This window comes from Miniopterus natalensis, chromosome 2 (assembly GCF_054644295.1).
Source record: "Miniopterus natalensis isolate mMinNat1 chromosome 2, mMinNat1.hap1, whole genome shotgun sequence".
Classification (NCBI taxonomy): domain Eukaryota; kingdom Metazoa; phylum Chordata; class Mammalia; order Chiroptera; family Miniopteridae; genus Miniopterus; species Miniopterus natalensis.
Genome location: NC_142082.1, coordinates 106,056,974 through 106,079,935, shown reverse-complemented (window position 1 = coordinate 106,079,935; position 22,962 = coordinate 106,056,974). Strand labels below are relative to the sequence as shown.

Here is a 22,962-nt window from a genome sequence, read left to right as displayed (position 1 = left end):
TTGGCTTGATTCTGAGATTTAGATATCTGTGTTCTTTGCCTTTGCAGTGCCTCTTAGCTTCCTGGCAGTGTTCTCGAGTCATTGGTGCTGCACCCTTACTGTCTTTTTTAAGCTGCTGTCCAACAGACCTTCTCTAGACAGGGTTTGGCAGTTCTCATCCATAACCCACCTGGGAAAGGAACCTACCTTGCTGTTGCCATTGGCAACATGGTTTCATGGCTACAAACTCAATTCAGGAATGCATTTGATTGAGAGTGGGGCTTTGGCAGGGGGTATACAGACTTCCTGCAGTGAGCAGTGAGGCTGGCACTTGGCAAGGTTCTGGGTCTGGGGATGAGTGCTGGCCAGGGAAGAACTGCCCTGTGTGAAAAGGCACTAGGCTGAGCAGCCCCAAACTCTGTAAGAAAGGCCTGGTTTGGGGCTTCCTGCAGGAGTCTCCTTTATGCTTTCTTTGCCCTTTAGAAGGAGCAGATCAGGAGGAAGAAGCGAGAAGAACGCCTGCAGCAGCTCCGTCACAATACACAGCTAAAGTATGCAGCCAAGCGTGAGGTGAGTGTCATCTCCGGGAGTGGCTGCTCAGGGCCTCAAGGTGTAGCTCCTTTGGGTGAGTGGCCAGGACCTCAGACACCTCTCCCTGACCCCCATAGGCTAAGTTCTTAACACCCAGTGGTTGGGAACTTGTGCCGAGGTAATGATACCTGGGGTGTTGATAATATCTGGGGTATTGATACCAGTAAAACAGCAAGGCCTGAGTTAATGGCATGTGTGTGTGTTGTCCTTGGGGACGGCCACACTGAGGCTGACTGTTGAGGAGGTGGGGGCACCACTACTGAGATTGTTCTCTTTCCCCACCTGCGATGCTCCCGTACAGAGACAGGAAGAAGAAGAGACCGAGCGTCTCCTCCGCCTCAGCAGGGACATACTGGCAGCAGGAGCAGAGGCCAGGCCGCTAGAGCAGCTGGCACCTGGGGAGGAGGAACTGGTCCTCTCTGAGTACGAGAGTGATGAGGAGAAAGGAACCGGTAATGGGTAAGAGCGCTTCTGCCCCACCCACCACCCTGCTCAGTCTTCGTGGGAGGCAGCTCCTTCCTTGTGCCCAGAAAGCGGCAGGCTTCCTTGTCTCTCTCAGGCCATCTGAAGGGATGGAGTGCCAGCCACTGCCTCTTTTCTCTCAGCCAGCCAGGCTCCTCCTCAGGATGCATAGTGCTAATGACAGCGATAGCCAGCCCTCCCTCTCTTTCAGGCACTAGCTGCACGTGTGTGAACTCCGTTCTCACAACAGTATTTGTGTCTTCCCTTTACAGCCGAGGAAGCTGTGGCCCAGCAAGGTATGATGCCTTGGCCAAGGCCACAAGGCCAGGCAGCGGGGAGCTGAGCCTTAAACGCCCCCTGCCAGTTCTAGATTTCAGGCTCTTAAGTATCAAACCACATTGAGTAAGGTTTGTGACCTAAACCATCAAGGTATCCTTAGCTGTTGTTCTTGTCACTATAAGGCTTCTGTTGGTCCAGGTTTATAGGTTTCTGGCTTACAGGCTATAACATAGGGGTGAACTAGAACACACAGATAACAACTAGGCCCATTTCCGGACCACACTGCCCCTCGTGAGACCCTCCTTTTCCATTCATGCTTTAGCTTCACACGTGCCCTTTGGGTGTCTGCTCTGGGTGTGGCACATTTCCAGATGCTATGGATGTTGCGCTGAACAAGACAGACATGGCCCCTGCCCTCAGAGAGCTTGCGTTTAGCGGAGGGAGACAGACAATACGTGTGAAAACAGCCCTTATTTGAAAGTACATCTACCTATGAGGGCAGTAAAACAGTAAAGTGGGTGGGGTGTGGGGGTTGCATCTCCAGGTGGAAAAGTCAGAAAAGACCCTCTGAGGAGGTGATGTTTGAGCCGAGGCCTGAAGGATGAGAAAGAGCCACTTCCAGACACCCTGCATCCCAACCGCCCTCACTTCTGCCCCCATCTTTACTGAGATATAATTCACATAGCATTGTGTAAGCTTAAGGTGCACAATTTGATGATTTGAAATATGTATATATTGCAAAATGATCACCATAAAGCTAGTTAACACATCTGTCACCTAACATAGGTTCCATTTTTTGTGTGTGTGGTGAGAACTTTTAAGATCTCTCAGCAACTTTTAAGTATACAGTACACTGTTAATTACAGTTACCATACTGTACATGAGACCTCCAGAACTTTTCATCTTGTAACTGGAAGTTTATACCCTTTGACCACCTTCATCTCCCCTCTGCCCCCCAGTTACCACCAGTCTACTCTGTTTCTGTGAGTTTGGTTTTTGAGATACCACATATGAGATCATACAGCATTTGTCTTTCTCTAGCTGACTTATTTCTCTTAGCATAGTACTCTCAAGTTTCTTCTATATTGTTGCAAATGTCAGGATTTCCTTTTTTTCTCCTATGGCTGATAAATATTCCACTGTGTATGTTTATCATATTTTCTTCATTCATTCATTTGTCAACAAACACTGAGTTGTTTCCATGTCTTGGCTATTTTAAATAATGCTGCAGTGAACATGGTGGTGCAGATATCTCTTTGAGACAGTGATTTCTTTGCCTTCAGTTATATATCCAGAAGCGAAATTGTTAGATGATATCATAGTTTCATTTTTAATTTTTTGAGGAATTGCCATACTGTTTTCCATAGTGGCTGCACCAGTTTATATTCCCACCATAGTGCACAAGAGTTTCCTTTTTTGACATCCTCAGCAATACATGTTATTTCTTGTCTTTTGATAATAGTCATTCTAAACAGGTGTGAGGTGGTATCTCATTGTAACTGATTTGTGTTTCCTTAATGACTAGTGACGTTGAGCATCTTTTCATGTACCTGCTGGCCATTTGTATATATCTTTTTTGGGAAAATGTCCATTTAAGTCCTTCGTCTATTTTTTAATTGGATTATTTTTTTTTTTTTGCTATTGAGTTACAGGAGTTTCTTCTATTTTTTTTTATATTAAGACTTTATCAGATTTTTGGTTTACAAATGTTTTCTCCAATTCTGGAGGTTGCCTTTTTATTTTGTTGGTTGTTTCTTTTGCTGTGAAGAAGCTTTTTATTTTATTTTAATTAATTTATATATTTTTGCAATCCAATTAGTTACAGAAATATTTTAAAATTAGCACTTTATATAAACAAAAGAGAAGTGTGCGAAAGGTTTTTAGTTCAGTGTAGTCCCACTTGTTTGTATTTGCTTTTGTTGCTTATATTTTTGGTGTCACGTCCAAAAAAATCACTGCCAAAATGAATTTAACATCAGAGCTTCTCCCCTATGCTTTATTCTAGAGTGTAACACATTCAGGCCTTCCATTTAAGTCTTTAATCCATTTCTAGTTAATCATAGTGTAGGATAAGGGTGCAGTTTCATTGTTTTGCATGTGAATATCCAGTTTTCCCACCACCATTGAGTGTTCTTGGCTCCTGTGTCAAATATTAGTTGACCATATATTAGAGGTTTATTTCTGGGTTCTCATTTCTGTTGCATTGGTCTGTGTGTCCATTTTAATGTCAGTGCCATACTGTTGTGATTATTCTAGCTTTGTAATACAGTTTGAAATCAGGTAATGTGATGCCTCCAGCTTTGTTCTTTCTCAGGATTGCTTTGGATATTTGGGGTCTTTTGTGGTTCTATTCGATTTTTAGGATGGTTTTCTCTCTTTCTGTAAAAATGCCGTTGGAAACTTGATAGGTATTGTATTGAATCTATAGATGGCTTTGGGTAGTCTGGACATTTTAGCAATATTAATTTTTCCAATCTATAAACATAGGGTATCTTTTCATTTACTTGTGTCTTCTTCAGTTTTTTCATCAATGTCTTATAGTTTTCAGTATATAAATCTTTCACCTCCTCAGTTAAATTTATTCCTAAGTATTTTATTGTTTTTTATGCTATTGTAAATGGGATTTGTTTCTTCATTTCTTTTTCAGATAGTTTATTAGTGTATAGAAATGCAACTGAATTTTTTTTTTAATTCTCACCCGAGGACCTGCTTAAAGGGAGGGAGGGATGGAGAGAGAGAGGAAGAGGGAGAAAGAGAGAAACATCGATGTGAGAGAGAGAGACATCGATCAGTTCCATACATGTCCCAACTGGGGATTGAACTTGCAACCCAGGTGTGTGTCCACAATTGAACCGGGAATTGAACCCTCAACCTTTTGGTTTACAGGATGATGCTCCAACCAACTGAGCCACTCCAGCCAGCTGCAATTGATTTTTATATGTTGATTATGTATTGATATGTATTCTGAAACTTTACTGAATTTGTTTATTAGTTCTAATGATTTTTTATTAGAATCTTTAGGGTTTTCTATATATAAGGTCATGTCATTTACAGAGACAATTTTACTTCTTCCTTGCTGATTTGGATGCCTTTTATTTCTTTTTATTACCTGGTTGCTCTGTTCAGTAGGAGTTGTGAAAGTGAGTATCCTTGTCTTTATGATCTTAGAGGAAAAGCTTTCAAACTTTAACCATTGAGTATGATGTTATAACTGTGGACTTGTCATATATAGCCTTTATTATGTTGAGGTACATTTCTTCTATACCCAATTGGTTGAGAGTTTATTTCATGAAAGGATGTTGAATTGTGTCAAATGTTTTTTCTGCATCTGTTGAGATCACATGATTTTTATCTTTCATTGTATTAATGTGGTACATCACATTTATTCATTTGCTTATGTTGAACCATCCTTGCATCCCAGGGTTAAATTCCACTTGATTACAGTGTATGATCCTTACATTGCTGAACTCAGTTTGCTTGTATTTTGTTGAGAATTTTTGCATCTGTGTTCATCAGGGAAATTGGCCTGTAGTTTTCTTTCTTGTAGTATCCTTATTTGGCTTTGGTATCAGACTGATGCTGGTCTCATAAAATGAGTTTGGGAATGTTCCCTCCTCTTAGATTTTTTGGAAGCGCTTGAGGAGGATTGGAATTTTTCCTTTAAATATTTGGTAGAATTTGCCAGTAAAACCATCTGGTCCAGGGTTTTTCTTTGTTGGTGCTCAGTGGCCTGCCCTTACGCCCAGGTTTAAGAACATGGATTCACACTAAAAACTTCTGATCCTGCCCAGGGCTAAGATGTCCAGACTGCTTTATGCATCCCACTCAGGGAGAGATAGGAGCAACAAGTGCTCCATAAACCCTTTCTTTCTGCCTCCTAGGTTGCTTGTCTGCTCTTCTACCTCTCCTCTAGAGCCCCTTGTGAACAAGATAAAGAACTTAAGTAGAGTTTGTGGAATTAAAAAAACAAAGTGCTCCTTAGGGACCAGGCAAGAGCCATTAACCCTGCAGGTTAGCTTGTATAGCTTCTGATGCCCTGCCATTTTGAGAGAGCATGAGCCTCTCTGAGGACACAACCAATTCTGAATGCAAGGTGTTTGTTCTTCATTTGTTCACACATCCAGCCTCACACTGAGATCCTCTTGAGTTTGTGCACTATGTGGCATGTGATTTATTTATTTAATTTTCCCGGGAGAGAGAGAAACATCCATTGGCTGCCTCCTGCATACCCCCTATTAGGGATTGAGCCTGAAACCTGGGCATGTGCCCTGACTAGGAATCGAACTGGCAGCCTTTCAGTGCACTGGACAGCACCCAACTAACTGAGCCACATAGGCCAGGGCTGTGGTGTGTGATTTAAATCCAGGCCTTTCAGTCAAAGCTGACTGAACAGTTCTTTATTGACAGGAAGCTGACCCTATAAATAACTCCTTTTCTGATATTCCAAGGCAATGAGGATTTCTGCTATTTTAAAAAACTGAATTGCTAGGTGAACAAAAAAGAAATCCATATCATGGCCCTACCTTATACACAAGGTAGAGTGTATCTGTAAAAGGGTTTTTTGTTTTCTAAGATGCTTAGACTAATAATGTTGACTAAATATCCAGCCAAGTAATGCAGGGTTGACTTACCAGTCCCTAGTGCTAATGGGCTCCTCATTCATTCCTAGAAAGGGCAGACTGAGGTGCTGAGGGGAGAAGAGATTTATCTGGTCATGAGTGACAGCGTCTTTTATTCACTCAGTTGGGGCTTCACTCAGGAAATGTGCATGGAGTTCCTGCTGTGTGCAGGCTGGAGGGGGTGGGGTGCTCTGCAGAAATAAGACACTCCAGGTCCTGCCTGTGGACATGATAGTGTGGTTGAGGAGACAGAAGAAATGGTTTTGAATGAGATGAGTATCACAAAGAATAGGTGCAGGGACCAAGGCAGTGTGTCAGATCAGCCAAGCCTGCCAGTGGAGATTGAGGAAGGCTGCCCGGAGGAGGTGATGTTTATGAGGAGGTGATGTTTATGCGGAGATCTGGAGGTTGAGTAGGAGTTGGCTAGGTAAAGGGAGGAAGTGAGGGGAGAGCGCTTTCTGGGCAAAGAGCAGCATGTCCCAGGCTCTGAGGTGATAAAGTTCTCTTGGAACTGAGAGAAGTCCCATTTGCTGGAGGTTGCACAGTGAGGGGAGAGTAGCCTTCAGTGACTGTCAGACATTGACCCTAGGCTTTGGGAATACCATGTCCTCTTTCTGTCCCCTCCCGAGTGGCAGTGGGAGGATGGCATTGGTGTTTGCCTGGAGCATCTCTGGCCAAGAGAGCAAGTGGACACCTGTTGCTTTGGTGGAGCCTCGCTGCTGGGATGGGTCTGTCTCCTGGCTCAGGGCTCAATCCTCACTTGCGTTCTTATTTGTTTAGGTCTAGGGCTGGTCGCTGGCACTTAGTAGATGCTCACTAAGTGTGTTTCTGGTTGACCTGAGTTCCCTGAGAAGAATGTTTTTGTGTGTTTTGTTTTTTTCTCTCTCAGATTAGATGAGGATGAGGATGATCTGGAGGAAGAACATATAACTAAGGTAAGATACCATGTCCTGGGCTTTCTTGAGTCCAAGGCTCTCCATTCCAGGGGAGCATGTGAGAGTCCCTCCAGCTGCTTCTCACTGTCCTGTAGGGGAGGAGCCTCCAGCCCACTGACTCTGTGTCTCCCCAGACCCAGACCTTGATCTCTAGGAGCTCACCTGGCAGGCTGGGCTGGGATGCCTGGGCTCATGCGCCCCAGGACATCGAAGAGCAGCCGTTCTGGGCCAAGGATCCTGGGTTTCTCTTTGCATTAGGGGTTGAGGAAGGCCAGGGCAGGTCAGAGTGAGAGTTCTCTGCCCTTCAGATGTCTGATGGCATGCTCCTCCTTTGTTCATATTTTCATTTGCATGGAGAGCTAAGAGGCATATATGGAGCCAACACTTCTGAAATTCAGATCATTTGGTTTCATTCATGTAAGACTTTTATTTTCTCTTTTGAAATTAGATCCCCCCCCCCCCATTTTTCTCTTTTCCTCTCCTCACTCTTCTAAATCTTAGCGAAGTACGGAGAGAGAGTGTTCAGCTCTGCTGTATTCTACTTTACTGCCAGCTCCATCCTGCATGCCCTTCGGGAGGTGTAGTGGAACAGCCCCCCATACACAGTCCCCAGAATCTCAGGAACCTTTTCCATGTCAAGAGCCATCACTCGGGGAAATACCTCTCCTAAGATGGCCTAGCCCTCCAGAACAGTTGGGTTAGAGGCTTAGCATGACTGATGGGAGGAGTCTTGTCTTGTGGGCATTCTCCTGAGCTTCAGGAGTTGAGGGTGAGGGTGAGGTGGGGAAGCACTGGCCCCTGTATTTGCTAAGATCTGTGGGACAGAGTCACCTTGCTTTAGGCTGCTGTATTTGTGGCCACTCTCGTTCACTCAGCCCATCAGGCCATGGCATTCCTTGATGTGCAGAGAATATTTGAGGATGTTATCATTTCTGAAATCCCCTGCTTTTCCTCGGAGCAGATTTATTACTGCAGTCGGACCCACTCCCAGCTGGCCCAGTTTGTACACGAGGTACAGAAGAGCCCCTTTGGCAAGGACACCCGGCTCGTCTCCCTCGGCTCTCGGCAGGTAGACAGAGGCAGGGCGTCAGCCCAGGTGCCATCTGCTCCCTCCCCTGTACCTTTGTCTTCCTCTTCCAGGCAGGCTGAGAAGGGGGAGGATAGCCCCTTCCCTGGCCTTGCTGACCTTTGGAAGGAAACAGAGGAGGGCCGGGCTGGGAGGCCCTGGTGGGCTGCTGTGTCATTTAGCCAGCACTGTTTCTTCAACTCTTTCTCCTCTGTTTTCTAGAATCTTTGTATAAACGAAGACGTGAAAAACCTAGGTTCTGTGCAATTGATCAACGACCGCTGCGTGGAATTGCAGAGGACTAGACACGGTAGCCACCTGTACCCTTGAGCTAAAGGAGCCTCTGGGACCATCCTGTGTCCTTGGGCAGTACTGGGAGTGAGGGAGTGGGAGGGGGCATGGACCAGGGCCACAGGAAATACAGACAGTATCTTAGTGGAAATGATGGTTTCTTCCTAAAGATCCTCTCCTTGGGAGAAGGTGTTTTTGCTTTCTGGGTTATTGTTAATTCTGAGACCCTGGCTTTGAACACAGAGTAAAATACTAGAATGTTATGATGAGACCAGAATAGTTCATGGGAAGGTTTTGTAGACTTGACCTTACAGGCCTGCTCCTGGCCACAGGACAGTTACCATTCTTTCTGCCTTTGACCCCTGTACTGGTGCCACCACAGAGAGCAAGAGCAGAGCCGAGGACAAGGAGCCCAAGAGGAGAAGGCAGGAGAAGGCTGCCTGCCCCTTCTACAACTACAAGCAGCTACAGCTCCTCCAGGACGAGGTCCTGCTGGAAGTGAAGGACATTGAGCAGTTGGTGACCCTGGGGAAGGAGGCTGGGGCCTGTCCCTATTATGGGAGCCGGTTTGCCATTCCAGCAGCCCAGGTGAGGACCACGGAGGGTTGGGCAGTAGCTTTTGGCTGTAACTGTAGCCTAGGCCATGAGGGAATTCCTTACTCCTCTTAGTTTGGGAAGATGTCACTGGCCATGGTTGGACTGACTGACACACTACACACTGATGACACATAACCTACTCTCTCCTAGTACATAAGGTTGCAGGAGGCCCCGGGTCCCTTGGTGGCTCTGGGCTGCAGGGACTGTGACATTATAGGAGGACAGCAAGCATGTCAGAGCCAGGAAGGAGTGTGCATTCCTAGTTGAGACCACAGACACCAAGAGGGATGGAGTAAGGGCGCTACAGAACATAAATCTATTTCCAAGTGGCAATTCAGAGTGACTATCCTAACTGTGCACCTAACTGCAGCATTTGAAAGGGCTGTTTTCTGGCCTGGCCATGTGGAGTATTATTTAAACAGAAAATCTGCCAGTTTGACAGGTCAAAAATGATGTCATTGTTATTTGGTGGGTATGATTTAACTGTTTTCTTGCTACTTCCTTCATTTGAGTGACTTTTGGAAATAGGATATTATTTGTGGAGAATTCCATATAATCAAGAAAAGGTTAATGTCAGTTTCAAAAGACGCAGGGAACTGTGTTAGTAATAATTTTACCTGGCACTAACTGCTCATCAGTCTATTACCCTGACCCCTGTGAGTGGGACTCAGAGAAATCCAGGAGCCCTCCCAGCCTCACAGCGCTCTCGTGCCCTTCCCAGGATCTGTTCGCACAGCGGAGGGTTATCATTATAGACACTGCCAGTGCAGTAAGAGGTCCTGAAGTTTTCATGACCTTGACTTAAGGCACTTTTCAAAGTCTCATTTTTGCTTTTATGGTATACCATTGAACTGGCTAAAGCAGATACTTTCCATATTCTACACCTGGGGACACTGGGTTCCAGAAAGGTTAAGTGGTTTATCTATTTCCACAGCAAGTGAGTAGTGGAACCATAGTAAAATCTGGGTCTTAAATTTCTAGTTTTCTGGATCTTCACTTTGTTTATCAGTATCCTTTTAACTGGAAAGTTGTCATAGCACCAGAGCCACTAAAAGATTTATGGAGTGTTTTTATTTTTGTTACCCCAACCCCACTTCTTAACCCTATTTTAGAGTTTATCAAGTACATTTTACAGATAAGGAAAACGAGGCTCATACAGGTTAAATAAATGACTTGCCTAGAATCACACAGCTGGGAAGTGGCAGCTCCAGGACCAGAACCCTGGGCTACCTTCTGGTACACCAGTGTTTTTCAGTGTTTTGAGGAAACCTAGGTGCCTCAGGGGCTACCTTGGGGGCATGGACAAGGCTAAGCAGCAGGGGTCCACTCCCAGGCCCCCATCCCTGCCCTTGGTTCAATCAGAAGTCAGGTCAGCTTCACTTTTGTTTCATATATTTGACGTTCCACATAAAACTTTTGAAGAAAGAGTCTGTTGCTAGAAGCACAGTACAATACTACAGCTTTCTCTCTACACCTGTTCTGGGCAGGAAATAAAACTGTTCACACCACGAACTTAGAGCAGGCTGGGAGATGCTGTAGGAGTGATTCCCATCACCACTCACGTGGCCACCATCTCCTCCAGGTGGTGGTGCTGCCCTATCAGATGCTGCTGCATACGGCCACCCGGCAGGCTGCAGGGATCCGGCTACAGGGCCAGGTAGTGATCATCGACGAGGCGCACAACCTGATCGACACCATCACAGGCATCCACAGTACAGAGGTCAGCGGTTCCCAGGTAGGTCGGCCTCTCCCTACCTGGGCCAGGGCTTGTCATGGGGCAAAGGGACATTTCTCTAACTGCTAGACCTTGGATTCCTCCAGAGATAGAGCTTGGTGGAGGTGCACTGCGTCAAGGCAGTGGCCTCATGAGAGGTGACTCTGCTTTCCAGTGGATTTCAGAACTGTGGGATCCTGCTCAGGCAAAGGGGCTTGTGCCCTTGATCGTCACTGGCCTGTGTTCTGAGCCCCTCTAGCCCAGGATGCTACTAACTGCTTCTCCATGATCATGGCTTGACAGAAGCAGGGTCCTCATGTAGCTGGGTGTCATTATTGGTACTGCTTTGAGGGGATTTAACTGAGGAATGCTCAAGATTTCTGAAAACTATTTATTACCTATTATGTGCCATGCACTGTAGGAGGTATATCTGATCTTCACACCTGTTCTACACTGGGCTGGTATTCCTATTTTACATTGAGAACTCAGAGATTTCGAGAGATTTAAGCAGTGCCTAAGGTCACACAGCTAGTAAGTGGGGAGCTGGGATTTGGCCCCTGGTTTGTGACCCTGAAACCCACATGACATCCCACCGCCTCTATTGACCAATGCCTGGGTTGACCTTAGGCCAGGATGTGATGATTACCTTGAACTATCACTCTTAGTAGGTAACATGTCTTTTCCAACCCCAGTGAAAACTAGCAGGGAGCTTCATTACCTCTCCCTGCCTGGGACAGATTCAGCCTTTTGCTTTTCCCCTGGCACAAAGTAGACACTGCAGCAGAACCTGTCTTCCTTTCCCTCTGTCAGGTCTCACCAGCCTAAGGGCCTTTAAAACCCACACCTTTTGTCTGTATCAGCCCTACTCTCCTCACACTGATTGCCTCCTGTGTGTCCTGGATTGGCATTTTCTAGGCACAATCTAAGAAGTCCCTGGCACAGTCCTGGGCCACTTGCCTAGAGTTCGTCTGCCTTCATGCCCATTTCTTCTCTCCCTAGCTCTGCCAAGCACATTCCCAGTTGCTCCAGTACATGGAACGATACAGGTGAGACACTACCTCTCGAGGGGGAAGGGAAAATCCTGCTCAGCCTCAGCACCCCTAAGCCAGCCTCTGAGAGGAAGCACTTGGGTTGGCATCTCTGGCTGGGCACCGTGCAGAATGGCCCATCGTGTTGCTGTCTCTTGGTTCATCATGGCGTGGGTGCACCCACATAGGCCAGGGGTGCTCAGGACCCAGCGCCTGGCTCTGAAGACCTTGGGCTGTGGCTGGCCTCTTTTCCATAGTGTTTAGTAGCTCATGACCCAGTTTGAAAGACACCAGACAGAAAGGCCTCAGCTTGGGGCACTTATAAGGGAAGGTGCTGGAGTAACCCCACTTGCTGCCCATTGGTTTGTCCTCAGGAAACGTTTGAAGGCCAAGAACCTGATGTACATCAAACAGATCCTGTACCTATTGGAGAAGTTTGTGACTGTGCTGGGTGGTAAGGAGCACTGTGCCTGTCCTAAGCTCAGGTCACTGGACTTGGTTCTCTGGACACCATCAGGGCATCTGGGTTTTCTGTGTCCTCAGATTGTCTTGACTTTTGATTCAGAAAATTCTCATTTTTTATAGCATAGTTGTATTGATTTTTTTTAGAACCCTGGTTTATTTGCCACTGTTCTGAGGTGGTAATAATATATTATAATAAATATAAAATATAATATAATGCAGTTGTATGACATTTTATGGACTAGTGATAACAACTGGAGCTCTCCTGTGAGGAAGGCAGCATGGGCATGCTGACCCTCAGTGACAGATGAGTGAATGAAAGCTGAGAGCCTCTGGTTCCTGAGCGCAGTGAAGGGAATTAGAACCCGCTGGCTCCAGTTCCCATTCGTCTTTCCAGCTTTCTGTGCAGAACCTCTTTCTTTCCTCGGGTATCTCTTTGAAGGCTTTCATAGAAGTGGAAGTCCACAATGCCAGCGGCGGGCAGGGTGTGTGTGTTCTGGAGGGGTTTTGTCTCATGTTGGTGCTCTTCGCTTCCATCTCTGCCTTGCCATTGTCACAGTGCAGAATGGGGTGGCTGCTCTGTACCTGCCTCCTTGGAGGAGGTGTGGAAAGAATGAAATCACAAGGCCTTGGGCCTAGTAAGCACAACTAGACATGCCCAGCCCTCTGCCTTGCTCCATCTTTCTTGTTTACATATCACACATGTGGGTCAGACTTTGGGGCTTCCTGCAACCGCCTGTCCTCAGTGGGGGTCTAGGGGTTCTAAAAATAGCAAAAAGTCTGTTCAAATACAAATGTTCTTACTTGACTAGCACAGTGTAGAGTGTGAGAAGATGGTGGGCCAGAGGACCACCATCCTGACCTGTTTCAATTCTCTTTTAGGGAACATTAAGCAAAATCCCAATACACAGAGCCTCTCACAGACAGGTAAGAGGGTGGTCTTCATGGGCCCAGAGCTGGTCTGAGCCAGTTCTGAGCTTCCCTCTGGGACCCCAAACCTTCAGTCTTCAGAGCAGGACCCCAAGGCTCTTGTTTGTTTACCCTTAGGGACAGAGCTGAAGACCATCAATGACTTCCTCTTTCAGAGCCAGATCGACAACATCAACCTGTTCAAGGTAGAGGTTTTACCTGTTCACATTAGCTCATCACATCTTATCCTTACCACCACGTGTGGGCAGAACGCTATGTTAACACTGTGGAAGAAATAAAAAGTAAATTCCTTCTGCCCTCAGGTAGTCCAGAGGGCTGAGGGTCTACAGCACAGACATGCCATTAACCCTTAAAAAAGCAGTGTGTCAGTAAAAAAAATCCTCAACTAGGGCCAAAGGGTCATAGATATGAGGGAGAAAAGGTGCCTTCCTTTGTACCTAGTAAGCACAACTAGAGACGCCCGGCCCTCTGCCCTGCTCCATCTTTCTTAGGGCGCAGTCTGCCTTGGGCTGCTGGACCGAGCAGGAGGATAATTTTGTGAGCATTATCCTGCTGTTAGGCTGAGGTGAGGGAGGGCACAGCGGGCCACTCTGCTTAACCATTCTTGTCTTTCCGCTCCAGCTGTGTGATTGCAGCCTCAGGTCCTTGCTTGTTCCAGGCCTATGTATTCGGTGCTCTCCCAGGTGGGGTACAGCCACTGTTGCTAGACTCACAGCCTTATGATTCTAGTTTCCTAACAGTAACAGAGCAATTACTGTGTTTGAGGCGGTGCACCAGGTTCTGTGACTCCAGGGTAGGGTGTGCCATCACCATTCTAGAGCAGAGGAAACCAAGGCTCAACAAGGTCACCTCAGGAGGACACCACACACAGGCCACACATGAACAAATGGTGCATGGCAGAGCTGGCATGGGACCCAGCCTCATAGACTCAAGACCCTGCTTTTTTCCCATCGTGCCTTTCCTTTTCAAACCAGCCTGCCCCTAACTGGTCATGGTTACTGCCATTAGCCCCTTCAAACAGGCTGGCAGTCCTGTCATCTTTGAGTCCTTTCTTCCATTGAGTCCCTCATCCAAACAGTTGCCAGACCCAATAGCCTGAAATAGCTGTTGAATTTATCCCACCTTTTCATTTCCATGGCTGCTACTTCAGCTCAGGCTTTTTCCTTTGTCTTCTTGACTTCATTCTTTCTGCCTTCTAATGGCTTTTACAAATTGCAGCCTAGTGAATCTTAATGGAAAGACACCGTTCTTTTCAGAACTCTTTAGAGGCTCCAAAGTCATCACCTTGCATTCCAAGCTACACATCAGCCAACTGCCCTCCAGTTGTTGCCTGAACAAGTCCCAGGCTTCACCTCCTTTGTGCCTTTGCTCACAGGACTTAAAAAAACCCCCTCTTAATCCTTCAAAGGTCTAGCTTAGGTGCTATCATGATGAAGGAAAGCAGAGGGGACACAGCCCTCACCGAATGCCTTTGGGAGGGTTGGAGCCATGCATACCTATTTGTGAGGAGGCCACCTCGGGGCCTGGCAGAGGCTCTCGTGGGAGAGTACCATGTGGTGTGGAAACAGTGGGGGAGGAGTGACCTCAGAGGGTGACATGGTTGGCCTCAGGAGGCTTTGAGCTTCTTGGGAGGTGGTAGTGACTCATGCTCCCTGGGTTTTGGAAAGTGGTTATCTTTGTTTTCCAGCCTGATTGAGTATTCCATGTGCCTACGGTGGGTTTGGTTTTGCAGGTGCGGCGCTACTGTGAGAAGAGCATGGTCAGCAGAAAGGTACGGCTGCCCTTCCTTGGGGCCTAGGTGGGGTCCAGCAGCGCCCCTGCTTGCTGCCCTCACACTGCCTTTCTCTCTCCTGCCCTGTGGTAACTCAGAGTCACTCTCATCTCCATTGCCTTCACTGTGGAGCAGCCTTGCTGGGGTGGGTAGAGGCTGCCAAAATGTGTGGTGTTGGGGCAGTGGAGGTGGAGGGGCTGGTTGAGATGCAGATGAGAGTGGGGAGCCTCTTGTCCACCCCGGACTCCCTCGCTACTGCTGCCTTCATTCGTCATTGTTGTTCTCATTCCTGCTCAGCTCTTTGGCTTCACAGAAAGGTATGGGGCAGTCCTTATGCCCCCCAAGGAGCAGCCCAGACTGGCTGGGTTCCAGCACTTCCTACAGAGCCTGCAGCCCGGGGTTACTGAAGGTGAGTCAGGAGGGTGGGGGCTGGGCTGCAGGCCCTGGGTGAGAATGTTCCTCCCTCATGCATGGACTCATCTTCCCCAGAAAACTGCTTTAGTCCAACTGCAGGGAGGCCCTCTGGCTGGCCTTGTCCGTGGTCCCAGACTCTTCCTTCTGCTCTGTGTAGCTCCCACAGCCCCTGTGGAGGAGGGGGAGGCCAGGGCACCACGGCCTGCTTCCCCGCTGATGCACATCGAAGGCTTCCTTGCAGCTCTCACAACTGCCAACCAGGACGGCAGGGTCATCCTGAGCCGCCAAGGTAATCCGCGCTCCTGGAGCTGGGAGGCCAGAGCATGAAAGGAGCCTTTGCTTCAGTCCCGGCACCTCCCTGGGTCAGGACGAGGAAACAGGGTGGTGACCTGGGCAGGCGGTGTGGGTAGTGAGGGGGGATGCAGATGTATGGGATGGTCGGTCATTTCTGGCAAGGATGGGAGAGAAGCCACGTAGCCTAATGGCTAAGGTAACGAGCTCTGGTTTGAGTCTTGGTTCCATCCCCTACGAGCTGCGTGTCTTGGACCAGTTTCCTCATGCGAAAAGGGAACTAATAGTACTGTCTACCTCAGGGTTGTCCCGGAGATTAAGTGGGATTTAATTTAAAGAGAAAGTGATATTTCTTGTGCCTCCTACATGGACCCAGGTGGAGGTCCCCTTTGCCTCCCCTTGTCTTTTGTCTTTTTATCAGGCAGCCTCAGTCAGAGCAGCCTGAAATTCTTGCTGCTGAATCCAGCTGTGCCTTTTGCCCAGGTGGTGAAGGAATGCCGGGCAGTGGTCATTGCCGGGGGCACCATGCAGCCGGTAAGGACACCAGACCCAGCCTCTTGTGCCCGGGTGTGGATGGGACAGTGACAAGGGAAGGGTGAACAATCAGGCCTTAGGTTCCCAAATCAGAAAGGAGTTGGCTTGAGCAGGCCAAGCATTGTCCACCAGGTGGCATTGCTGTACTGTCTCACTACCCTGGGCCTTTCAGGCTGTGGGGACATGGGGCACTGCCACTGCTCCTGTGTGTCATGTGTCCATACAGTGGCATCATACTTTTCCAGAGAAAGTCCTTCTAGAGGTTGTTCTTCTCACTCTGGTACCTTAGTGCCATGCCCTCCTGTGCCCACCACAGATAAAACCTTCCCTCTCTTTTATAAATTTAAATATATTTTTAGAAAAGTACTATATTTCCATTGTAGAAAGCAGAGACGAGTAAAAACAGGAAAAAGGGTCATAATTTTACCAGCAAAAGATTCATGTTGGTGCATATCATTATAATAGTCTTCATATGTGTAATTTTTACAACATACATATTTTAAAAACAAAAATATGGTATTATCTGTATATGTTGTTACAATTTATTTTTTTTCACTCAGCAACGAAATGACATGCCCATTTTTTTCTTGTCAGTAAATAAGCATTTATTCTGCCATACTCTGGCTGTACTTTATCCTATTACATGAATATATTATATTTTATGTAACCACTCTTCTTTTGTTAGGTTTTTAGGTGATTTCTAAAACAATAAAGGGTCATATAACCAGTCCCTGCACAGTGGTTCTTTCCTTAGGAAACGTCCTAGAACAGGACTTACTGCATGAAAAGCTACTCAGCGTCCTCAAGCAGTCTGTTCCCAACCTCAGCTGCCTGTTAGATCACCCCTGTAGCTTTATTATTTTTCCATTTTTTCATGTGTATAGACTTGTAGTTTTTTTCATTCATGTATTAAAATAATTTATAGTCATTATGGCTTGATGCTCAGATTGTCTCAAATGTGGCCTGTGGGAGCCCCCTTGCGGGCTCTGGTCCCTTTGATGTGGCCCTCTTAGTCTTGGAAGGCTGCTTTCTGGCAGAACAAAACACCCCAGGCCACCTGATGCTTTCTTTGCCCCAGATCTGGAATCATTTATTTCTCCAAGGTGCCCTAGTTTCCTTTATTGGGGATGTGTATTAGAAACCAAGATCTGGGTGCTGGGGTGTGTGCAGTGTTCCCAGGTAATTATGTTTATGGGCCTTTTTAGTACAGACCTAGGAAGTATGTTTTCAGACATCATGAGTCCATATTGATATTCCTAAGTCAGAATCAGTCAATTTATTTAACCTTGTGCTGTATCTCATTTTCTTGAGCTAAACTTTTGGTTTCTTATATTAACATAGTTATTTGCCCTCTCCCACAATATACTTAGAATAGTGTCAAAAATATAATACCAATATTCTAACAATAACCTATTGATTAAAGTTTTCTTTGCATTTTTTTTTTTTTTCCTTTGAGTATATCCTGCTAAGGATATGTGTCACCATGGATGTGAAGCCACTTGGTATCAGGCTTTTCTGTGAGCTTATGTTGTGAATTTGATAGACAGCTAGGCTTCCTTTGTTTCTGTTTGTCTTCAGTTTTAGAGTTTGCCTTTTTGTTGACTTAATTGTTTTTTAAATATGTAAACCTCTGTATGGTTCAAAAGTCAAATCTGTATGGTATAAAAGGATCAGAAAGTCTCACTTCCATCCCTTCCCAGCCTGTTCCCCATTCCGTAGGTAAGCATGTATTATCGCTGCTATCCTTCCACTGATCCATGTTTTATTTTTTTGTCAAAATAAGCAGGTGCATGTACTTACTCTTTTTTCCTTTGCTTTCTTACTTACATCAAAGATGGCATAATCAGCTTCTATTTACCAGCATGTTCTGGTGATCACTCCATATCAGCACACAGGGATCCTTTTGTTGGCTGCATAGTTTTCTTTGGGTGGATGCAGCATAGCTCAGTTGACCAGTCCCTCTGGAAGGACAGTCTTGCCCTCACAAATAACTTCCCAAGAAATATCCTTGCATATGTGTCATTTGGTTTGTTGAGCTGTATCTCCAGGAGAGACTCCTAGATATGAGATTGCTGGGTTAAAAAGTCAAAATGTATCTAATTTGTTCAATTGTCAGATCCCCCTCTGGCTGCAGTAGTACTATTCTGTAGCTCACCAACAATGTATCAGAATGCCTATTTCTCCACACAGTGATCAAACTTTTGGATTTGCCAATTTGATAGGTGAAAAACCTGGATGGAGCTCTTTAAAAATACAAAAACATACTCCTCTCCCTAGAGATTCTTATTCAATAGTTTGGGCTGGGGCCTGGCTGCGCGCGCTCGTGTGTGTGTGTATTTATTTATTTATTTGTATATATTTTTTTAAATTCCCACTGGTGATTGTGTTGCATACCAGGGCTGAACAACCACTGTGCCAAATTTGCCTAATTTCCTTTGCTATTCCCACAAATAGTTTAAATGAGACTGCCAACACTGGGTGTCATTAAATTGTTTGTCCTTTTTGCTAATTTATTATCAGCCTTTCCTTTTACCTGTTTTCTGTTCTTATGTACTTGCTGCCTCCTTGCCCAGACTTCTCTCTTTCCAAGTGCTTCTCTCTTCCTCTCCCTGCCAACACCCCTGCCTGCTCAGACCTGAGGTCCCTGTCCCTGGACCTCCAGGAGGTCATAGAGCCTTGACGTTGTGGTCTCCAGGTATCTGACTTTCGGGAGCAGCTGCTGGCATGTGCTGGGGTGGAAGCCGAGCGACTGGTGGAGTTTTCCTGTGGTGAGGATCCACTTCCAGGGTGGAAAGGGCCACATAGTCACATTATGGCCCTGTGTTGTCATAATCAAGCCATATGCTGTTATCAGGCCTAAGGGGCCGAGGAGACCATGGGATAGGCGTCTCTTCCTTTGCTAGCTGTCTGGTGAGCTCACCATCTCTGTGTTCTCATACTCTGTGCCCCCTCCATCTACATGAGAGGCCTGAGCATTGCTGTTTTGTGGAAACGGGTGGGTGAATGTTATAAATTGCTACTCCTAGTCTGGAAGGCAAGGGTTGGGCAGTGCTCTTTCTGGACTCTGCCTTGCAGCTCCAGTTTGAAGCCCCTCACTGGTTCTTCCTAGGTCATGTGATCCCTCCAGACAACATCCTGCCCCTCGTCATCTGCAGTGGGCCCTCCAACCAGCAGCTGGAATTCACATACTTGAAAAGAGAGCTGCCTCAGATGGTTCGTACCAGCCAGCCTGCCTCAGCACTGCCTTTGCCAGTGTGGAAGAGAGATTTCTGGGGTGGGGACACTGGCTAGTCCTGAGTGTTTAAGTGTTGTGAAAATTAGTATTGGGTCTTCCCACACAGAGCTGGCACAGGATGAACAGTATCTAGATGTTTATCCAGGAAGGTCTGACTTTCCCCACACCCCTTGCCCCTGAGGCTGCTAAGTAAGTTTTCTTGCCCTGGTGGGTGTGGCTCAGTTGGTTGGGGCATCGTCCCATGCACTGAAGGGTTGCGGATTCAATTCCTGGTCAGGGCACATACCCAAGTTGTATGTTCGATCCTGGTAGGGGCACATATGGGAGGCAATTAATTGATGTTTTTCTCTCTCTCTCTCCTCCTTCCCTCTAAAATCAGTGAAAGGCATGTCCTTGGGTGTGGATTAGAAAAAAGTTTTCTTGACACCTCCAGTCAACCCTTTAGGATGAAGCTCATGAGAAACCATTTCCTTTGGTTCTCTTGCCATTTGGTTATATCGGGCCCTGCCTGTCAGGGATACAAGTGCTGGGGGCACTTCTCTAGTGGCACGCCTGGGGCTTTCAGTGCCCAATTTGTCATAGATGGTGCTTACAGGACCATTTGCTCACAGGACATTGAGAGCTGGGGAAAGGAGCACCCGGCACACACCAGTAACAGGTGTAGCTCAGTGTGCTCGCACTGCCATGTGGCAGATGCTGCCAGTGGCCTGGAGCGTCAGTTGGGTGTGCTTGGTAGGGAGGGCGACACATTCCAATCTGTGATTCCCAGCCAGGGGGCGCCACCTGGCCATAGGCCTCCCTGACCACACTCACCTGTGGGTCTTTACTTGGTTCTGAGCCCTAAGGTAGGAGCCTTTTTTTGGGTGTGGCTTCAGGAGTTGCCCCATGGAGGGCCCCTTGTCTTCCTCTCTTTAGATGGAAGAGACAGGTCGCATCCTCTGTAACTTGTGCAATGTGGTCCCTGGAGGAGTGATCTGTTTCTTCCCCTCCTATGAGTACCAACGCCAGGTCCATGCCCACTGGGACAAGAGTGGCCTGCTGGCCCGCCTGGCTGTCAGGAAAAAGGTGAGTGACCCCTCAGTTGGACCTTCCACTTGTGGGAACAGTTCCTCCTGGGATTTCTCACGCACATCAAACCAGATGGTTGGGCATTTCATATGGAGGCTTCTCCCACTTCTAATCCCTGATCACTGCCCAGAGGAGTCCCCAAAGCCCACAGAGTTCTCCTGCCTGGGGCAGACCCGTGAACCAGGCATCCTAAAACCCTGTTCTGGGAGACATCTGTTTACTTTCAGGTATTTCAGGAACCCAAGAGAGCAAACCAGGTGGAACAGGTGTTGACAGAGTATTCCAGGTGCATTCAGGTGAGAGGTGGATCTCAGGCCTTGGGTCCAGACATGTGGGTTGGCATCCGAAAACATTTGGATGGCGTCCCAGCTTTGGTCTGTTCCCGCAGTGCCATGGCCAGGCAGGAGGCATGGTGACAGGGGCCCTGTTGCTCTCAGTGGTCGGAGGAAAGATGAGTGAAGGCATCAACTTCTCCGACGACCTCGGCCGGTAAGCAGTGGGCCTCCCATCTCCCAGGACTCTGATCCCTGCTCACTCCTCACCTCAAGCAGCTGCCCGCCTCCCTGCAATCTGCTGCCATCTGAGTCTGCACCTGGGCTAACTGCGCAGTCAGCTGCATGGGGAAGTGATTCGGCAGCTTTGGGTTTGGCCCTTTGAGGCCAGTTGGAAAATTAGGCAGGCAGTAACTATCAGGACTCAATTCCTTGGCCTAGATTGGATCTCTTAGCTGAAAAACCCCTTTCCAGGTGGTAGGTGTAAGGTGGGGAGGGAGGAGAGCCACAGAGCACAGCTTGAGGACAGCAGGAGTGGTAGATGCAGCAGCTGTGACATGTGGGTGAGGACGCAGCCCTTCATCCTGGGCCTTGAAAACCCCAGGTGCCTTTGGCTCCTGTGTGCCTCCCCACCAGGTGTGTGGTTATGGTGGGCATGCCCTACCCCAACATCAAGTCTCCAGAGCTCCAAGAGAAAATGGCCTACCTGGATCAGACCCTTGTAAGTACCTCCAGGGTTCTGGAGAATGAGGGGAGAGGGCGGGGGAGAGCTCTGTGGCCTCTAGGGCTAAGGTACTCTGTGACTTCCCCATTGCCCCTTACTATGTGGCAACGTTTCCTGTTTGCTCCAGAGGGATGGCAGCATCCTCCATACCCTCTTGAGCTTCTCCTGACATTATTCATTATATCAGCTGCTGGCATTGTGCCCATGAAGCCGACTGGTCCTGCTCAAAGCCTGGCAGTGTCATTTTCTCAGAACAGCAGGCAGGAGGCAGGAGGCAGGAAACAGTTCTGATAGGTCATCTCCTTTGCCCTTCCCAGCCTCGAACCCCAGGTCAGGGCTCCCCAGGAAAGGCTTTGGTGGAGAATCTATGTATGAAGGCTGTCAACCAATCTATAGGTAAGCAGGGATGAGTCCTAGCTATCAGGATGAACAGTTGGGGAGGGATGGGTGAAGAGTGAGGTCACAGGATGGGATTTTACATGCCACCTCTCCAGTCTGAGGGCTGGGAAAGGACACAATAGAAATACGCTATCGGGAAGGTAGGTTTAATCAGAGCCCCAACTTGTGCTCATCCAGGCAGGGCCATCAGGCACCAGAAGGACTTTGCCAGCATAGTGCTCCTGGACCAGCGGTATGCCCGTCCACCTGTCCTGGCAAAGCTGCCAGCCTGGATCCGAGACCGTGTGGAGGTCAAAGCTACCTTTGGCCCTGCCTTTGCTGCTTTACGGAAGGTCAGTCCTGCCTTTCCCTTCCCCCCAAGAACTCCCACCAAGACCCCATCTAGTGTTTCACTGTCTTTCCGTCTCCCCAGTTTCATCACGAGAAGTCTGGCCTTTCCTGAGGACGGCCACACCTGTCTGGAGTGCAGACCAGCCTCCTTCTGGAATCACTGGGCTGCCAGGATCCAGGAATAGGTGCAGAAGCCAGTAGGCTAAAATTAGGTTGATCCTGAACAACCAGTGGATCCTGGCCATCCTCAGGCCCATCTCAGGGTATTTCCCCTCCCTGGAATTGAATCTCGCTTCCTGTTCACCACTGCCCAGTTAAGCTCCCTGCCGTTTCCTGGCCAGCTTTCCCGAGTGGCTGTGGAAGCTGCACCTTCCACTGTAGCATCCTTGCCTGTGCTCATTTCTCAGCATCTACTTTCTCAGAGGTGAGATGGAGCAGGCCTCTCTTGCCTCTACCTTTTCTCCTTTCCCCTTTCTAGCTAAAATTAGCTGTTCTAGGCCTCTACCCTTTCCTCAAAATTAAGAACATTCCCCATTTCTAGCCCCCTGGTGTCCAGGGCTCTTCTGCCCTCTGGCTTCTGGTTACTTCAACCCACTGCCATCTGGGGATTAAGCACCATCTATGGCAAATCAGGCACTGAAGTCATTTAGAACTGAGAGAAATGTCCTGTGCACTGCTCCCCCACCTGCTGGCCTCACTTCTTTACTTCAGGGCTGGTCCTTAACCTGTCCACAGCCTTCCACAGCATTCTTACTCCCTGGATTGGTTCCAGGTCCTTCAAATCAGTGGCACCTTTCCTCCTCTCAGCTACTTGAGCAAACTCCAAGACACCTCTTCCCCTGACATCAGCAATTACACCAAGGACCATTAGGCTCTCAGCATGACTATTTTTAGCTACTCTGTGTCTATCATGAGACTTTTTTCCTGTGTGAAAATACCCCTCCCTCCATCTGCAACAGCTGCCTCTGTTG

General features: G+C 47.7%; 1 protein-coding gene across 1 annotated transcript in view; it reads left to right on the top strand.

Annotated features, from left to right (window-relative positions):
- DDX11 (DEAD/H-box helicase 11) overlaps positions 1-22,186 on the top strand; it is a 30,719-nt gene extending 8,533 nt beyond the window's left edge. The window contains 24 exon segments of the mRNA XM_087814475.1: positions 463-549; positions 872-1,029; positions 6,820-6,865; positions 7,827-7,934; positions 8,154-8,241; positions 8,605-8,810; positions 10,402-10,554; positions 11,533-11,579; positions 11,936-12,015; positions 12,906-12,950; positions 13,071-13,138; positions 14,686-14,724; positions 15,022-15,133; positions 15,296-15,427; positions 15,851-15,963; positions 18,659-18,731; positions 19,073-19,176; positions 20,114-20,263; positions 20,494-20,649; positions 20,652-20,755; positions 21,175-21,259; positions 21,580-21,658; positions 21,839-21,993; positions 22,074-22,186. Of these exon segments, the coding sequence (XP_087670601.1) occupies positions 463-549; positions 872-1,029; positions 6,820-6,865; positions 7,827-7,934; positions 8,154-8,241; positions 8,605-8,810; positions 10,402-10,554; positions 11,533-11,579; positions 11,936-12,015; positions 12,906-12,950; positions 13,071-13,138; positions 14,686-14,724; positions 15,022-15,133; positions 15,296-15,427; positions 15,851-15,963; positions 18,659-18,731; positions 19,073-19,176; positions 20,114-20,263; positions 20,494-20,649; positions 20,652-20,755; positions 21,175-21,259; positions 21,580-21,658; positions 21,839-21,993; positions 22,074-22,103 (2,418 nt within the window). The 3' untranslated portion in view covers positions 22,104-22,186.
- Positions 22,187-22,962: the final 776 nt, after the last annotated feature.